The 20,232-nt window shown below is 35.3% G+C and overlaps 2 protein-coding genes across 2 annotated transcripts in view; both read right to left on the bottom strand.

The window, feature by feature from the left end:
• Window positions 1-7,274, bottom strand: part of LOC136033194 (rhophilin-2-B-like) — a 140,510-nt gene extending 133,236 nt beyond the window's left edge. The window contains exon 1 of the mRNA XM_065713905.1: window positions 7,120-7,274. Coding sequence (XP_065569977.1) covers window positions 7,120-7,185 — 66 coding nt within the window. The 5' untranslated portion in view covers window positions 7,186-7,274. The remainder of the gene's footprint in view (window positions 1-7,119) is intronic.
• Window positions 7,275-9,374: 2,100 nt separating this feature from the next.
• LOC136033190 (dual specificity protein kinase pyk3-like) lies at window positions 9,375-16,406 on the bottom strand. The gene has a single exon (XM_065713896.1). The coding sequence runs from the start codon at window positions 15,774-15,776 to the stop codon at window positions 13,317-13,319; it is 2,460 nt and encodes an 819-aa protein (XP_065569968.1). The 5' UTR covers window positions 15,777-16,406; the 3' UTR covers window positions 9,375-13,316.
• Window positions 16,407-20,232: the final 3,826 nt, after the last annotated feature.

The following is a 20,232-nucleotide window of genomic DNA, read 5'->3' as shown; positions in this document are numbered from 1 at the left end:
TCTCCTTTTTTAATTTCTTAGGTATTCGGTGTTTATGTTGTAGGCTTTTTTGTTTGTTTTTTAAAGAGAAAATACTCCCTCTCAAATTGACTCCACTGAATCCCACCCATCTACTTTCATTCTGAGAAATCAGCTCTTAAATTAAACAGTTTTACGCGTTAAGTTATAATGAACATAAAGGTTCAACGCTTTACATATAAATACAATTCTATAAACCACATTAGCCTGCCAGCGTTAAAAAGAAAAAGCAAAGAAAACGAAAAAGGGACTGCTTCTTTTAAGCAGCATTAGAAAAAGTCTCAAAATGTCTAGTTCTCATCTATTGAGGTAAAATTGAAACACTATAGACTAGAAAATAAGTGAATGAAATCAATAAAAAGACAAAAAAAAACCAGCTTGGATTTCAAAATGAAACAAAAACCCAGATAGGAAGATTTAAAAAGCTAACAGTGGGGAATAAAATAACAGGTGAAAAGAAACATAAATCCAAATAAAGAAAGGTCAGTCCTCACCAAAAACCTAGCGACTAACAATTTTCTCAACCAGAATCAAACACTTCACAGTAATGAAATGTAAGTAAAGGAGCGACTCGGCTCAATAGTAACCGAGACTCTAAAAAGTGGAATGTTAGTATCAATAGATATATCAAACGAATCAACTTATAATGCTGATTCCGAATATATAAGATTCATCAATTTAGTGTTACCCAGCAAAAGTTACGAGCCTGAGAAAATTTGCCAGATTCAGATTCAGCGGCCCAGATAACCATACTATAGAAGTTTCAAGTTCCTATCTGTAAAAACGTGGAATTTTGCTATATTTTTCCAGAATACAGGTTACGGATGCGTGTTTATCTGTTTTCTTTTTGTTTTTGATTTATTTAATCAAAATTTTGAGATAACAATTTTATTCAGTATAGTTGAACGATCAAATAATTATGTCTTTAGTTGTATAATGAACCCCCACAGTCCATGGGGAGAGGCCTGTAAGTTATGAGATTAGTAGTGAGGGCTTTTAAGGTTCGGGCACCCACACAAGGGGTGTGCAAAAGGAGCCACTAGTTCCTCAAGACGTTATTAAGCGCACCTGAGTCTGACGCAACACTATAGCGCACTGTAACGATATAGTACACTACGTCTTAGAGAGTGTTTTTTCTTAAAAAACCTGCGAGGACCAGGGATTCTTTAAATCAGGATTTCTTTGCTTATTGTGTAATAGGGTTTGATTTTTACCTAATCAGGAATGTCAAAGTCTACTAGTGTAGCGGTGAATCCCCGGTTGTAACTGAAGGGGGCACATATGTGGGTGTTACGCAATGGCGGTGCACAATTGGAATGTAACGCAATCTTGCGTGACTTGGTAGATTCATGCGGGGGTAACGTAATCTTGCATGACTTGGTAGATTTCTTGGGAAAGATATAATGGAAGTGCACACGTTGGGTATTAAGTAATGACGATGCACACATGTGTGTAATTTAATACTTTAAGATATTTTTTCTTAACGATTTCAGATTTCTTTCAAGGCGTTTTATTCTTTGGGATTTCATTTTCTTTCAAGGCATTATTTTTGAGATTCCATTCTTCCATGATGTTTTTTTTCAGGGAACTGAAAAATCCCGATTTATGTCGTCGAGAAATATATTGTATTTTCACCTCTTCTTCATGAAACTTGTTGCATGCTGATTTTTCTGTTCGTGAAACTTATATATTGATTTTTAGCCTCACGAAACCGGGTTTGTTCGTGGACCTCTTTGCGTGCTGATTTTTGTTCGTAAGACTTAATTTATCTTCACTAATTCGACTTCACTAATTCAACTTTCTTCGTGAAACTCGTTGCATGTCGGTTTATTCTTTGTAAAATATGATGCATGCTGAATTTTGTTCGTGAAACTCGTTGAATGCGGATTATTTCTTCAAGAAACTTAACACATCTGGATTTATGTCTTCAAAAAACATGATGTAGTTTTATTTCTTCTTCATGAAACTTGTTGCTTGTTGATTTTTCTCTTCATGAAACATGTACATTGATTTTTCTCATCGTGAAACCGATTTTGTTCGTGGAAATTGTTGCATGCTCATTTTGTTTTGTAAAACCTAATTTATCTTGACATTTTTCTCCGAGAAACTTGTCGTATGTTGACTTATTCTTTCGTGAAACTTAATTTACCATGCTATTTTTCTTTGTGAATCCTATTGCACTTTGGTTTTTTTTCGTGAAACATAATGCATGCTGTTTTTTCGTGAAAATCGTTACATGTGGATAATTTCTCAAGCAAACTTAATGTATATTGATTTGTGTTTTTGAGAAACTTGTTATTTTTTTATTTCTTCTTTGCAAATGTTGTTGGATGTTGATTTTTCTATTCGTGAAACTTGTATATTGATTTTCTCCTCTTAAAACCAATTTTGTGGGTGGAACTTGTTGTATGTTGATTATGTTGAACCTTAATTTATCACGATTTTTTTTTAGTGAAACTTGTTTCACTAAAGCAAGTTGGTATTTTCACCGTAAAACATGGCGCATGCTGGTTTTGTCCGTGAAACGTGTTGCGTATAGATTATATCGGCCCGAAACCTAATGTATATAATTTATGGTCTTCAAGAAACTTGTTATATTTTGGTTCGAAATATCGGCCCGAAACTTAATGTATTTAATTTATGTCTTCAAGAAATTTGTTATATTTTGGTTTAATCTTCAGAGAACTTTTTGCATGTTGATTTTTGTCTTCGTGAAACTTGTGCGCCTTTTTCTTACATGTTAGAGCCCAGATTTTTGTTCATGGCCCAAACATTTCGAGAACAGGGTATACCTAAAGCTGCCTCCCAGGTACTTGCAACCAACCTACGCCCCCTGGCTACCTGCAGTCAACCTACCACAACGAGCGTACCTGGAACCAACCTATTTTTCTTAACATAGGTTAAATTATGCTAATTGATTTTAAGCTAGATCTATTTTGGCTCAGCAAACGTGCGGGCGCGCTTGCTGAACTGAAATGAACCTAGCTTAAAATCAGCTAACGTATTGTAACCTAGGTAAAGAAAAATAGGATAGTTGCAGGTGCGCTAGTTGTGGTAATTTGACTGCAGGTACTAGGGGGAAGCTGAGGATTGTCTGCATGTAACCGGACGATATGTAGGTTGGTTGCGTGTACCAAGAAGGCAGCTGTAGGTGAAACCTGTTTTCGAAGGGTTTGGGCCATAAAGCTAAGTTTCGGCTCTAGCATGTAAAACAGTGGCATACATTTTCCACCAAGAGAGAAATCAACATTCAACAAATTTCATGAAGAAGAAATGAAAACGTAACAAGTTTTTCAAAGACATAAATCCAGATAAATTAAGTTTATTGATGAAATAATATACAGGCAACAAGTTTCACGAACAAAAAATAACATCCATTATGTTTCACGAAGAAAAATCCAATATGCAACAAGTTTCAAATAAATGAGCATGCATCAAGTTCACGAAGAAAAAATCGTGTTTCAAGAAGAAGAATAACAAGATAAAATAAATTTCATGGAAGCAAAAATCAACGTAAAACAAGTTTCGTGAAGAAAAACTAAAACAACATGTTTCACGAGCAAAAATTTACATTAAAAAGGTTTTACGAGAAAATAATCAACAGGCAACATATTTCACGAACAAAAAAAAAATCAACATGCAACTACTTTCACAAAGAAAAAAGATTGACGTAGAACAAATCTCACGAAGAAAAAAACAATATGCAACAGGTTACACGAAGGGAAAATCAACATAAAACAACTTTCATGAAGATAAAATAAAAATACAACAAGTCTCATGAAGAAAAAATTAACATACAATAAGTTTTACGATGAAAAAAAAATCGACATACTCTGGTTTTATTTGAAAATGCTGATATAGTTAATTGATTCAAAAAACCAGATGCATATTGAGCCTCCTGTTTCAGAGGCAGTAATGCCGTACGGTGGGACATTCGTTTCTAATGGTGCAGTTAGTCAAACCTAATAAACAATTAAGAAAGACATTTATCTTAGACAAAAAGACTATCCCAAGCGAATTGGCGTTTTCAGCCATTATGTGCTGCAAAATAGTAATTCTAGCCCTAAGAAAATCAAAAAGCTATTGTTTGAAAGTTCTAAGATGTCAATTGATTTAAATTTATCAAAAAAACAATACGCGTCTTGAGTCTCCAGTTTTAGAGACAATAATGCCATACGGTGGTACATTCGTTTCTAAAAGTGTAGGTAGTCTTACAAAATAACGGTTAACATAGACCTTTATTTTAGCCACAAAGACTGACCCACAGAAAAGTGGTGTTTTCAGCCATGCTGTGGTGCAAAACAACAATTTCATCATTATGTGGTGCAAAACAACTGTGGTGCCATAAGGAGGCCAAAATGCTATTGTCTGAAAATTCTGAGATAGTCAATCTATTTAGAAATATAAAAAAACTATAGCATATTGAGCCTCCAGTTTCATAGAAAGTGATGCCGTACGATAGAGTATTCGTTTCTAATGGTGCAGGTAGTCTCACAAAATAACAGTCAACAGAGACATTTGTTTTAGCCTGTCCCACAGCAAAATGGTGTTTTCAGCCATTTTGTGGTGCAAAACAACCATTCAAGCCAAAATAAGTCCAAAAAGCTATTTTGTAGAAATTCTGAGATGGTTAATTGATTTAGAATAATCGAAAACCCATACGCATGTTGAGCGTCTAGTTTCAGAGACAGTAATGCCGTACGGTGGCGCATCCATTTTTAAAGTTGCAGGTAGACCCACAAAATAAACGGTTGACATAGATATTTATTTTAGCCAAAAAGACTGTCCCACAGCGCATACGCATCTGTGATCTTTCTTCTTACACAAAAAAAAAATCAAAATTCCTTTTTTTGCTTAAAGTAGCTTTGTAAAACGTGAACCAAAGCGTAAATAAAACTTTACCTCTAATAACAAACTTCTTCCTTTGGAATTGGTGGGCCAGCCAGAAATTGTCACGTCAGTTTGGGATCAAAGTTCTAGTTCTCTTTTTAAGAGTCGAAGGAAATTGGAGGGCAGCAATCCTCGACCCCCTAACACAACCCTGTTTTATAAGGAGTAGTGTTCACACCATCCTATGCTTTTTAAAGATCAGAATGTCATTTGTGCGTTACTGAGGACAAAGTAGATTTTAAACTTTAATCAATGCACAATTGCTAAGACTTCCAGGGATAAATATCATTATATACATTAAACCGTCAATTCCATTAGTCCCTTTCAGTAGGCTAATCTAGGTTTTTGTTGATGTTATGACAAATACAAATTCACGGCTAGAAATAGAAATTGTTTTCAAGAAAGTGTAAATGACATCTCGGTCTGTATGATGCATATGAAACCTTACTCCTGCTTGTGCTACAGAATTCTCATTACTGTATTGTAACTATGCTGTGTGGGCTACTGAAAAGGTTCACCATATCTCAAATTTTCTTTCCAGTAAGCCCTCTTTCAATCATCTGCGGTTGCTGGTTTGATGCGATTACCCCTGAAAAAAAAAAAACAACCCGCATGCATGACTATCCTTCTTTAAAAGAAATAAAAAAGGTTCTCATATATGCTGAATTTCACCAGGAACCTACCCGTTTTTGGGAAGCTTAACCCAACTTTTCTTAAACTATCAACGTATTCATGATCTTAAAATTGACGAATTCTTCATATTCAGAATCAGTATCAATAATACATTTTGTTATTACGTATTTTTAATCAAATCTTCTGTTGATCTGTTTAATCCAAGAAAGCGTTGTTTGATGGAAAGCGAGGCTTTCTTGAACAGCCTTAAAGAGGCTACTTTCCCCTCCTCCGACCCCTGTTCTCTGTTTTTACAAATATACGCCAAATGACACCAGTGTTCACACGTGAAAGCGCATCACGCATGGTGGAAAGGTTCTACCTCAGTAAATCTTAGATCTAAGGACCAAGTGATTCCAACTCAGCCGGTATGATTAGACAAAAGCTTTTAAGGTATATTACAGAGGAAAAAGGAAAACACAGTTTAGATTTTTCCTTCAGTGCCTTTTGTATTAGTTGTCATCGTTATCTTCGCAACGGCATCCCTGCCCCCCCCCCAATGGGGCCAGATAGACTACTCTGCTATAAATCAAAATTAGCTGATTTTGCCGGTTGTCATCTTGTTTTGTGATTTTTTTTCCAATGATAGTTGGTTCATAATTTCAGATAAAACAAATTAAAGAAAATACTTAAAAAACAAAATCAGGCAAAAGCCAATGATAATGTTTAGCAAGGGGGTACGTGCAAGGTGGTATCGAGGGGGGGGGGGTTCAGGGTTTGAACCCTCCTTAATTTTATACGATGCATTAAAAAGTAGCAACAATATATATAAATAAATTTTTGACCATGTTTGTAAAGTTTGTTTACCCCCCCCCCTGAAAAAAACCCTCGAAACCAAAATCCTGGATAGTTCCTTGGCTATTTGTATGTATAATGAATAGTGGGGAGAGGGGATTGGGATATAATTATGATGGTAGTGATTATTCTTTTTAAAAAGAAGATGTAATGGACAATCTAATGGTATATTTCTCTTTTTGTTTTTTAATCGTTTTTTTGCCATACGATATACCTTAATCACGAAAATTCTCAAATAAATAAATAAATACCCCAACTAGAATTGCCAAATAATATTTTCTTATCTTATAAAAATGAAAACAAAGCCGGTAATGTCTAAGACTTGGGAAATTTAAAGGAAAACTTTAATCAGCTCTAAAGCAATCATAAATGATTACTTATATCAGTCCTAAGCCACTTTACCCCCTCTGCAATTTATGAAAAACTATAGACTCGTTTTATACATCATTACTCTTTTCTTCGCCACTGTGAAACGTAAGAGTTCGCCGTTCACTATTGTAAAATATAATTTATACCACTCAGGGATGGGGTAAATTGAAGCATTCCACATAAGTAAGTATTTGTAATTGTTTTAAGGTAGTTTTTAGAATTTTTAGGGTTTCCTTCAGATGGTACCCCAGTCTTAAGTCCTACCATAATTTTTATCCACCTCTACTGCCTTTTCTGGAATTGGTGCTCACGAGGTATGATCTTCCAAGGGAGCCTAGGGGGAGAAGAATATAAATGTTTAATTCGAAAGCTAACCTTAACTCTTCGGAAGTACACAAAATTCCCATCATCCAATCCTACTTCATCCTGAGCCGTTATCATATTATAGTATCCTCTATGTTATCAAATGTTTGTCCACATACTAGCAAATAAACATTAAGACTGAATTATTTCCTTCTAGCAAGTAAATTTGATGATTAGTTCGGCATTCGGAAATTAACTTTTAAGCGCATGCTCAAATTTGGATGTTAATAGGCAAGCTGTATTTCCCACGCAATAGCCAACGTTAATTGCGTTAATCATTTACTTTTTCCTCGGCATCATTTACATTTTTTATGTTTTCAAGCTTGTGGCAAAATGAAATTTAGTTTTTCTTTTATTTTGCTCTTAATTTTTTTGGGTGAGGACAGAGGCTTTCTAGCCCCCTAGAGGCTGAAACCCAGCAAGAGGCTTAAAAACAGGTTTCTAACCTGTCTGGCCATAGAGTCTGGAGAAGTTTCAAAATATGTGTTTGGAAATGAATGTTTCCAGGAAATAGATCTTTATGGATGGCGTTCTCTTATAGTTTTGGACTCAGCTGTCCTTCCTCCAAAAGTACCATTGGCGTCTGTGCCGAAGGAAGGTGATGTAGAGACTTCTTTTTTTAATAGGATTAATTAAAAAAGATTTTTTCCTCAAAACAAGTTGTTCAAAGAAAAGTAAAGAGCCAAGTTAAACCTAAGACTACCTGAAATAAAGTCAAATAACAATTAAAATTCTTATGAATCTAGCAACCAATTTAAACGGTTACCCTAGGAGTCAATTCCAAAGAGGGGCCCCTAACTGTCAATTCCAACGGAGGCCCTAAATTCCAATTCCACCGGAACTCTAGCAGTCAATGTCAACGGGGGCCCCAGCATTTAATTCCCCCAAGGTCCTAGCAACCAATTCCAACAGGACCCAAGCAACCAACTCCGACAGACACCTAGCATCAGATTCCATCAGGGCCCTAGTATCGAATTTCACCGGGGCCCTAGCATCGAATCTCACCGAGGCCCTAGCATCCAATTTCAACGGGTCCCTAACCTAACCACCGGGGGAGCTCTAACAAGCACATCTAACAGGGGAGATGTGCTTGAGCAGTTTACTGACTGCTAGAGCAGTCAATTTCAACAGGGACCGAGCATCCAATTCAACTAGGGTCCTAGTATCTAATTTCACCGGGCCCCTAGTATCCAATTTCAAAGAAGCCTTAACATCCAATGTCACCAGGCCCCTAACCTAACCTGACCAACAGGGGGATAGCAACCCATTCCAAAGGAGGGTCTAGCAACAGATTCCAATGGGAGGGGGGCAAAGAGGTCAGTTTCAACAGGGGCCCTAGCATCCAAGTCAACCGGGACCTTAGCATCCAATTTCCCCGGGTCCCTAGCAACGAATTACACCCAGCAGGTGCGTGTTACTTAATGTTTTTTTTTTATTATTTTACTTATGGGTGTTATGTAATATGACTTGTTAGAGCCCCTAGTCAAATACGGGATTCCCGCTAGTAAATAAGAGGAGACCACTTGGGTGTTACGTAGTGACGGTGCACACATGGGATGTGACGTAATCTTGCGTGACTTGTTAGATTTATTGAGGTGATGTAATCTTACGTGCCTTGGTAGATTTATTGAAAATGAAGCAATGACAGCGCAAACGTGGGTTGTTATATAAAGACGGTACAAACACGCGTGCTACATAATACTTTAAGAAATTTTTTTCCTTCGGGATTTTATTATCTTTCATGATGTTTTTTTCGTAGGGAAACTTTATAGTCAAAGATTTTTGTCTGCTTTAGGATTCGAATATAAGACCAGAGATTTCCCCAATTACTGGATAAGAGCTTAAACCATCTGAACCAGCAAACTATTCATAATATTTGATTCGGGTAGTGCACTCTACGCGACTAGGTGTTTCCTCCACGCAGATAATTCCCTGCACGCTTTCTAGAACGATACTATCCAGCAAAGCTATTGATTTTGGTCTATTGGACACACCCGCATCCTCGAACACTATATTATTGCTCGAACAAGACCTAGACAGGTTAAGTTAAATAGCAGATACTACATAGCAGTGGGTTTAGATATTTCATTACGTAAATTATTACTTATTGAATTTTTATTCTGGAACATTAAATATATATAGATTAAAGCTTTTGTACATACGAATTCTTTTAATAGAAACATATTTACAAGCATTATAAAATCCAATAAAAGCAGTTAAAACACAATAAATGAAAAACAAAACGTGAAAAAAGCTTATAAAGGATACAATATAAACAATTAAAGAAAGTTGGGAACCCTAGCAATCAGTTACAGAGGGGGGGGGTATTAGAGATAAATTTAAGCCTTATTAAGAGCTATTTCTCATAGGTCTTAATGGAAATACCTCATTTCGGTCCCCCACTAGCTGAAAAATAATTTTAACATCTCCCACCTAAACTTTAAACTGTGGTACCTTGATTTAAGCCTTCGAGAAACTTGTTATATTTTTATTTTTTCATAATGCAACTTGTTACATGTTGATTTTTCTCTTTGTGAAACTTGCACATTAATTTCTCCCGTCGCAAAACCGGCTTTATTCGTGGAACTTAATGCATGCTGATTTTTGTTTGTGAAACTTAATTTTTCTTAATATTTTTTTCGTGAAACATGTTGCATGTTGTTTTTTTTTGTTCGTGAAACTTCTCTGATGAACTAATTAAAATGAAACTTATCTAAAACGTCTCTAACTAAAAGATTATGACGTCACAGCTACAACAATTCACTTATCAAACAGTTCGTGGTAACAAACTGTAAGTAAGAAGCGACCCAGCCCTACCGTAACCAAAACTCTAAGAAAGCCGAAAAAACTCTAAATGTACAAATTTCATTAAGTGTTGTCTTACCTATTAAAAGTTACGAACCAAAGCAAATTTGCTCAATTTTCAAACAAAGGGGGAAACACACCCCAAAAGTAATAAAATCTGACAACATAATGAAAATGACAACATATGATTTAGTATATCAGAAAACCCTACTGAAGAGGTTTCAAGCTCCTATATGCAAAAATGTGGAATTTTGTATTTTTGCCAGAAAAAAGATCACCAATGCGTGTTTATTTGTATTGAAACCATGGGTGATCGTATCGATCCAGTGGTCAAAGAATATCGCAAGAGAGATCATTTTAACCGAAAATAAAAGGTCTAGTGCCCTCTTTAGGTGACAGAAAAGATTTGATGGCAAGTAGGCCCCCTCCCTCGCCCTTTTTTCCAAAACCGTCCAATAAAAAATTTGAGATAGCTATTTTGTCCAACATAGTTGAAAGGCTTAATAACTATGCCTTTGTGCATATCATGACACGCCCAGAGCCCCATGGGAAAGGTCCTTAAGTTATAGAAATTGCCTATTTTTTACGTATAGCATTTATTATTGGAATGTTACCATAGCTTTTTGAGTAGGGGGACAAATTATCTGCTGGGGGTTTTTCCACAGGGAATTTTTCCACGGGAAGGGAAGTTTCCAGGGAGTGAACTTGTCAGGGAAAATTATACGCTGGGGGAATTTGAAAGAATTCTTATACATATTTCTTTTTATATGTCTTGCTTTCTCTTTTCCGTCTCAATCATTCGCGTGGAGTTGTTAAAAGTAATTGTAGAGAGCAAATTTTCACCGGGATTGAATTGCCTAGAGAATATTTCCATGGGCTTCAGGGATTTTTCGTGGAGTCTAGGCCAGATTTCCTGGATTATTTAAAAGACGATCAGAAATTAAATAAAAAAAAAAGTTTTCAACTGAAAGTAAGAAGGAACATATTAAACTTAGAATGATCAGAAATTATTGCGTAAATGAAGGGTGTTGCCCCCCTCCTCAACGCTCTCACTCTTTACGATAAAGTTTAAACTTTGTCCCAGGCCTTTAAGAATGACTCCTAAAACACAAGGGCCGTTTAGTTGGAACAATAAGACACTTTTATAAAAGTTCTAGAAAACTTTAGCGTAAAGAGCGAGGTGTTGAAGAAGCATATTTAATAATTTTTGTTTGTTTTAAGGTTTAATGCTGCTCCTGTCTTTCAGTTGAAAAACTTTTTTTTTTATTTGATAGATAGTAACGATTAAACTAGTTGGTTACCCAAGAGGCTGAGATTTAAGCATGCGTTTTATTCGATTGAATTGAAACTTATTTGTCAAATGAGTTAGTTCTTCTTATCTTCATACTGTAAAATACCACAAATGACCACTAATAATAAATAAAATCCAAAACGAACAGATATTACAAATGATAACCTAGTCAAAACAAGCAAAATGAAAAGAAGTAGGGCTCACAACTCCCGTGTCTTCTCAAGACCAGAACATAATTTGCACTTTACTTAAAAAAATAATAATGACCATGGATTGTCAGTTTAATCTGATATTTATTCCTTAAAATGTTAATAGTTCTTTATGTATTAAAGTAAAAAAGTGAAAACATTTAAAATGTGTTGTTTTTTTTCAGTTAAGTACAAAATATGTTCTGGCCTACTTGTAGGCTACTTGTAGGCTTTCAGCCTACGTAGGCAAAATTCAAGCTTCAAAAATGGAAATCTAGTATGGAGTGGCAGCAGTTACGCAATGACGGCAGCAGTGTTGTAATTTCATCTAAATCCTAAGGGTGGGGGATGGGCGAAGTTGGAGCCAATTTTCTCAAATCAAGTGGAAATGACAGTGAAAACTAAAAAAATGAGCCACATAGTAACAAAAAAGGGAAAGATATCCAAATGTAAACTGACCCGTTTCTGCTGATGCTTGAATTATGCAGGATTTTCTTAGTTTTGACAAGATTTTTCGTTCTATGCTTAGAACTGCTATTGCCATCTGTCTGAAAGAATAAGCAGCTTTGATTTCATCCAAAAATTCATCGTTTTATATATGTATTATATATGTTTCGTTTTATATATGTTCCGTATGTATGTATTTACGCATGTATTTACATCGTTTTATAGAGAAAGTCCCCTAAGTTTATTGAACCCTAGTAGTTCTCACATTTTGTATGTATGTATGTATGTATTTATCGTTTTGTATGTATGTATGTATTTATCATCGCTTTATAGAGAAAGTCCCCTAAGTTTATTGAGCCCTAGTAGTTCTCACATTTTGTATGTATGTATGCATGTATTTATCGTATGTATGTATTTATCGTTTCGTATGTATGTATGTATGCATGTATTTATCATCGTTTTATAGAGGAAGTTCCCTAAGTTTATTGAACCCTAGTAGTTCTCACATTTTGTATATATGTATGCATAGAGAAAGTCCCCTAAGTTTATTGAACCCTAGTAGTTCTCACATTTTGTATGTATGTATGCCTGTATTTATCGTATGTATGTATGTATGTATCGTTTCGTATGTTTGTATGTATGCATGTATTTATCATCGTTTTATAGAGAAAGTCCCCTAAGTTTATTGAACCCTAGTAGCTTTCACATTTTGTATGTATGTATTGATTTATAACCCATCATACAAAATAATGAAGTGATGGAGTACATTTAAAAAAAGAATGAAACAACATATCGTGTTACATTCTAAAATGCAAACAGAAATAATTCCTCGTAAAAAACAACATTTTGTCATTCATGGCCAGTTTGCTTGTTGCACATGTGTACATTCAACTCAGTTAACTTAGCACACGGGTTAGACAAGCTATATTTTTTCATCAAATAAGAGTTGCGGTTCTACGGAGGAACTCAAAACAGAAACTTAGCAACTTTGAAGAAAACGTGCTTCATCCTAAGATGGTCAGAACCACTAAATATAGGGTAAAACGGTACTAAATACAGAATATGTGGCAGGACAACACTATTGTAAATTCTCGCAAGATGGGCTCTATTCAAATGAAACTGATAATTAACAATTGTACCATATGTACGACGGATTTTAGTTTTCGGAATGAATATACCACCGTGTGGCGTCTTAAACTGGGAAGTCATAATGATTTGAAATCAGTTTTCCATCCCGAGTTCTTAGCTAAATTTTATTGTATAATTTTCATAAACATCCTTTGCTCCCTTAACCTTTTTTCTAAATTAAAAATTAGATGACTTTTCTCAGTCTTGAGGCTTCTGATGCATAACTTTAAAGTTGATGAACTTTGTATATTTTGAATTAAATTGAAAGAGAATTCTTTTCATGTGTCTTTGGTCGCCAGATCACCTTTTCTCTGTGTTTTGGCTATTAATCCCCCTGGTTACTTCTTTTTTTACCATTTGGTGTTATCAAGTTTCTCAATTACATTTTTAAGAGTCGGTCTGTTTATTGGACAGGAGTTTAAGCACCTAATAGCAAATTTGTATAATTTTTTTCTATTGCTTTTTAAAAGTTTTCTGTTTTGTCGTCTCATCTGATTGAAATCAATGACTTCAGTTCTTTTCTCATCTTTTTCTATTGGAAGCTTTAAGTCTTCAAAAACTTTCCCAAAAATAAGTTCACAAAATAGAACACCAAATCTATACACATCAGCACGCTTTTCATCTATATTTTCTTCTTTTCTCCTCTCTTCAGGTGGGGTGCGCAATTTTGAGCCTCCGTTTCCATGGTTGTCTAATGAAATACTTGCTACTGCAAGGTCTATAAGTAAACACCGTTTTTCTGACATAAATATGCAATAATTGGTCAGCCTTTTGTGAGTTTTTTCATTTATATGCAGTTGATTTAAAGCAGAAGAAATTTCCTTTGCAGCTTTGATGACGTCGGCCTTTTTTAGATGTCTGTTACCTTCCAGCACTCTGGTTATGGGCCATATGCCACTATTGGTGGTATCAATACTCTCCTCCAGACAATCATATACCAAATGTTTGTTTAGTTGAGAATTTGCTGTGGTTATTGTTGTTAATCCCCTTAATTGAATAATATTTTCATGCTTTAAGCTTACAATGAATGGCAATTCCTTTTCTAGGACTTCTTTATCTGTAGTTTCTTTGGATACAAATATAAATATGTTTACAGTGCTTGTATCAAGATGTGCCTTATAAACTTCATAAAAATCATTTCTCCACTGAAATACTGGATCAAGTGGCTCTTTGTGAATTGCACATACCTTATTCTTACGAATCTCTTCAACGATTTCTGGAAATGACAACCGTGATGAAGTCGCTTCTTCTACGCACTTCTTGACCAAGCTGACCAGAAATTCCGCTTCCGCATCGTTAGAAATGCTGCCCATCAATTGTCTAGAGTTGTCGAGATTGACATACCCACTTTCTTTGTAATCAAGTGTTAATTCTTCTAACGTTTTTCCTGAAGCTAGTTCTAATAGAAGCATTCCAAATGAGTAAACATCTGAGCTTAAATCATATCCTTCATCTTCTGTCATTTCAGGAGCACTGCGTGGATGATTATCAAACTTTTCTTTAACCTTCTCTGAAAATTCGATTGTCATTCGGAAATCACATATCACGGCAGTACCGTCTTGTTTCACTAAAATATTGCTGGAACACAAATTCCTATGCAGTAGCTCCTTTGAATGAAGGTACTCCATACCTTCAGCTATATCCCTAGCTATAAAGATTCGGTCCATAAATTTGAAAGGCTTTTTTATTCTTTGTGCTAGTGATCCTTCAGAACAGTACTCAAGGACTAACTGTTCTCCCCTTATCGATTCTATATCTTTGATGCCACTTGCCACCCCAAGTAAACGCACGATATTCTTATGTTTCAGTTTTTTCAGTTGCAAGAATTCTCCATGAAAAGCTTTGTTATTATAACCACAGAAATCTTTTAAGGCCACCCATGTTTTTTCGTACCTTGCTTTTGAGATATTAGCATGCGTCCCATCACTTATTTTCTGGACATCCTCAAAACTTTTAGATGGCAAGAATATCTTACTTAATTCTTCTAGCTCTTCATGAATAACTTTAAAGGAAAACAATCTTTCTTTAGATTTCTCTTTGAGGCATCTCCTAGCAATCTGGAAGAGCAGCAAAGAAGATTCTTTGTGCGGCAGATAATTGGCCACATGGTCGACATCGATAGTACCATTAGCTAAATACTTTATTTGTTTTGATTTCTCTAAATCATTTAAGGATTTTCCCAAAAGCATTTCAATTAATACCATCCCATATGAATAAACATCACACAGACTATTATATACTCCTTCTGCAACCCTTCTCCAATCCTTCTTTTCTATGTCTGACTTGCGGATGGATTGAGAACAGGGAGTAAGTGCTATGGTGTTGTTTTGTCTAAGAAAGATTTTCTTTGTTGACAGACCTCTGTACCTTATTTTCTTTGTGTGTAAGTACTTCATCACGTCTGCAATATCTCTTGCTGCAGTTAATACCTCCTCTACAGACAAAGGGTTAGCATAGTTTTCAATTCTTTCTCTTAAGGTTCCACCAAGAGCCTTTTCCAGCACTATTTGCTCATGATGCTTTGAGTCTAACGATAAAGTAGAAACACCAACAAACTTTATTAGTTTGTCATGCTTCAAGTCTTTTAGTATATCCACTTGCTTTCTAAATACGTCTATGTCATCACCAGAATAATCCCTAAGAACAATGGGCACAGACACGTATGTTTCTGATTCTGTACTAGAAAGACACCGTTTTCCCGAATAGATAGTATGGTGTACACCCTTGCAAAGTAATTCAACATCTTTTAAACTATCATTATCAATATGATAGTTCTCAGTAGCATATTTATTTTTCTCTGAATACATCATACACTTATCGTATTTATTTTAAATGACATATAAGTAAGTAGTGCCTGTTACGTATCGCTTTATGTGTATGAAAGCTTATTAATAAATTTAATTTGTTTTTTGTTGGTTCTAGTGTCTTTTTTTCTTCTCAAGAAAACAGTTAAGAAATTTTTGCGCTTATTGCTTTGCACATTTGATAAGTGTCTGTTGCTTCTAGTCATTCACTATTACAACCTTGAAATTGGCTTTACGACGTAAGTCAATTGAAAATAGATGGTAAACCATTGCCTTGTGAATATTGGAAAATTTTTCGTTTGAAGCCACTTCGGACTTCTTACTCACCTTTCATTCAAGAAAAAAAATCGTTGATAAACTTTTTAAAATGATTCTTTGCAAGCCAGAAATGACTAGAGTAGCTTATTGTGACCAAATTAGCATTGATAGCTTTCCTAGGACTGTTAGCTGACCGAAATATACCAATACAAGCTCGTCAACAACAGGAGTGACCCAATAACCCCATTCAAAATCCGATCGCTAAATTTGATTTTCATTCAAATTTTGTCTTCCAAACTGATCTGAATTCCAATACCTCAAGAAAATGGTATATTACAGCCTCTTTAGATTTTGAATTAAAAAAGAAAAAAATCAATGCAAAATGAGGAGCAAGATTAAAACTTTAAAAAGAACAGATATTATTGTGTATGTGTGGAGAGTTACCCCTAATCAATACCTCGCTTCTCACACTAATGCTCTTTAATACTTAAATTAACTTTTTTATTCTGATTAGACGACCCTTGTGTTTCAGGAGTGTCTCTGAAAGAATTAGAGATAAGGTCAAACTTCTGATGATCCTTTTTCTTTAATCTACCGCTAGCATGCTACTAGAAGATAGTAAAGATAAAGGCTATGGCTAATTGTAGAGGTAATGTAATATCTGCCCGCTTTTTATTTGCATTGGTAGCACCAGAGTGAAGTGCTAGAGCATAAAAAATGACAGTTTTTCGTGCTACTTCTAGAGTGGAGAAGGTTAGGAAACATTAACACTAGACGAATTAAAACCACCATCACTTTGTAGCTTCAACGTCAGGTTTACAGTATTCAACTGTGGTTGAAGCAGTAGCAGCAACGTAGCAAAGAGTAAACCGTATTTCATACTAATAGACATTTTAAAAACACATTTGCAAAGAAACTATTTAGTGAAAAGAATTCCAAAAGACACAGATTTTGCAAAAAAATTATACATATTGATTCGACATATCAGCACAGTTTAATTATGAAAACATATATTTGAAAGAATTTCGACAAGAGCCTGAAACCCCTTGATTATGACGTCATGCCACATTGAAATGAACATCATATCATTTTAACTGCCATTGTCTTATACATCTTAAAAACAAGAATTACTCTGTACTATCTTGAAAACAAAGATGAATACCATTAAAATCACCATTGGTGCAAAACTTCAATTGAAGGTTTACAATCACCTATTACGGTCAGAGCGGTAGCAGCAACTTAATAAGTGGCCCACAATAACCAAAATAGTAAGGCAGGTTTTCAAAGAAGTTCTGGGGTGAAAAAACATTTCTAATAGCCGTTGATTCAGACATATTAAGCGTTATATTGATTCAACCGAGCTACAACTACTACTACTGCCAACAACTCACTACAGTTCTAAGCCACATGAGGCTGAAACAGCTACGCACGCTATTTCTCTGCCCCAGTCTATTTAAAGCCTCCCACGTTACAACCTCCCAAGTAGTTAAAATTTCCCCTAAGTCCTTCCTTACGACCTCCTCCCACCCGATTCGGAAACAACCTGCTTCTCGTTCGGCCCTAAATCGTTGGATAAAAAGAATGATTTCATACGCACAAAGTGTCCTAGCCATCTCAACCTTTCCCTCGTTATAGCCGTAGAAATAGTACCATATTTTTCGCCCAATTTCTGTTTGGAATTACATAAAAAAAAATAGTTTTTTAACTGAAAGTAAGGAGCGACATTAAAACTTAAAACGAACAGAAATTACTCCGTATATGAAATGGGTTGTCCCCTCCTCAATGCCTCGCTCTTTACGCTAAAGTTTGACTCTTGGCCACAATTCTACTTTTTAAAACAATTAAAAACGTTAGCGTAAAGAGCGAGGCATTGAGGAGGGGACAACCTATTTCATATACGGAGTAATTTCTGTTCGTTTTAAGTTTTAATGTCGCTCCTTGCTTTCAGTTAAAAAAATTAGTTTTTTTATGTAATTTCTGAACGTTTTTGAATTAATGCATGTTTGATTTTGGCTCTCCACACATAAATTATTAAAATGAAATTTGTATATTAATTCCTTTTTTGGCTAAATGGCTTTCTCTTAGTTTTGATCAGACGGTTTTGAGAAATAAGGGGCGGGGAAGGAGGCCTAGTTGCCCTGCAATTTTTTGGTTACATAAAATGGCAACTATAAATTGTAATTTTAACGAATGTTTTTATTAGTAAAAAATATACGTAACTTAAGAATTAACTTACGTAACAAACTTTTATATTCTTAAATTTTTATTATGTATATGAGGAGGTTTGTACCCTCGTTAATACCTCGCTCTTTACACTAAATCCTAAGTTTTGTCCCAATTCTTTAAGAATGACCCCTGAATCAGAAAGGCCGTAAAATAAATAATTGAAATTACTAAAAATACTATAGCATAAAGAGCGAGGTATTTATCTCCTCCTAAATACCTCGCTCTTTATGCTAAAGAATTTTTAGAACCCCTCATATGCATAATAATCTCTGTTCGTTTTAAGTTTCAATTGCTATTCCTTACTTTCAATTGAAAAGGCTTTTCCATGTTTATTTTTTCATTGTTTTTTATAGTAATTTTAGAAAATCCTGCGCCCTTTTCATTGAACTTCTGTTCCCCCATGACATATTTCTCCAATGAAAGATCCTCCCACATAGCCCCATCACCTCAACCCCACCCACAAAACCAAAAAGAAAAATCCTCTGAAAACGTCTGTACACTTCCCAATAACCATTATTATATGTAAGCACTGTTCGAAGTTTGTAACTTGCAGCCCCTCCCCCAGGGACTATGGGGGAGTAAGTCATTCCCAAAGACATAGTTATTATGGTTTTTGACTATGAAACCTGTATTAACTCGGAAGAATAGAGTGTAATAGAGAATCAGCCTACAGAGGATAAGCACCGATTTTTTTTTTATTCTCTACGGCGCTTGTTCAGTGTATTGAAGGTTCACAAATACAGAAATATTTACAATTTACAAAAATAATTTGTAACCTTATAAAGCAAGTTCCATCCAGTTTTGTAAAAAAGGATTTGCTGTGGTCTTTTGGCTCTTCTTAGCAAGGGTCCTTATCAGGCTCTTGAGAGTTGGGATTAGGTCAGGACAGAAAAGCTATCCAGCGATCTTTCTGTCACAGCACTGTAGCTGAGATATCCCTTTTGTACACTGTTAAGGTGCTAACACATTTCCAACTTACCATGGCTTATAACAGGTTCCTGAATCCTCATGGCTTGAGAGTTCTTCTTATGTTTGGCTGAATTGTAATGCTGATGCAAAGCAAATCAGACTTGTGAGCTCGGAGTACTGCTCCATTGCAGATTTTGCAGCAGGCTTTTGTGTTGTTTCCAGACAAAGGCTGTAGTCATCCTTTGAAATCAGGTTCCTGCTCCCATTTAGGGTTGTAGACCATTTTGCGATCTTTTTTTGTGGGAGGAATAGATGGCGTGTTATGCGTGTCTGCAATTAACAACAAAGGCTCCACAAATAATATTTCTGATAAAACAAGTCTGAAAAATTTTAGTAGGATCAAATGCATTGGTATTTTGCTATGAATAGTTTTTCAACTTTTATTTAAATTTAGTACCTCTTTCATAAGTTATGCTAATAAACTGAAGAACTCGGTTTGGCCCTATTTTACTTAAGGTCTTTAGGTCAGAAGTTAATATCAGTAATGGTATCAGGCATCTTTGTTTCAATTTCCATATAAACTTGACAATTGATTCACTGGTTCACAGTCAAATGAAAATTCTGTTTTTTTCTAAACTTCAAACCCTATTTTCCTTTCCTATTTGACTAGGATCTTCATCTCAACACTTGATGTGATTCATGATTTTAGGCATTTTTTGTCCATCTTTGATTCAAATCTGTCACTACATTCATATACTATACAAACAAAACGAAAAAAATCAACTTTTTGAACGCTTCAATCTGACTCCCCCTCATACTATTTAGCCTAGAGTCTTCATCTCAGAGATGAAGAGTTTGGAATTTGATCTGACTTTCATTGAAAACTGCGAAATTAAACTTTTTTCAACACTCCAAATTCCCTCAATCTGTTTGAGCTAGGGTCCTTGATCTCAGAGTTTGATTTGAGTAATGATTTTAGGCATCTTTGATCTAGCTTTCATTAAGAACCATCAATCTATACATAAGTTATACTGAATTAAACAAGAAGCTCAATTTTCTTCAGCACTGA

Source organism: Artemia franciscana, chromosome 11, assembly GCF_032884065.1.
Source record: "Artemia franciscana chromosome 11, ASM3288406v1, whole genome shotgun sequence".
Lineage (NCBI taxonomy): Eukaryota > Metazoa > Arthropoda > Branchiopoda > Anostraca > Artemiidae > Artemia > Artemia franciscana.
Note: the sequence above shows the minus strand (reverse complement) of the source record. Positions and strands in the feature narration are given on the sequence as shown.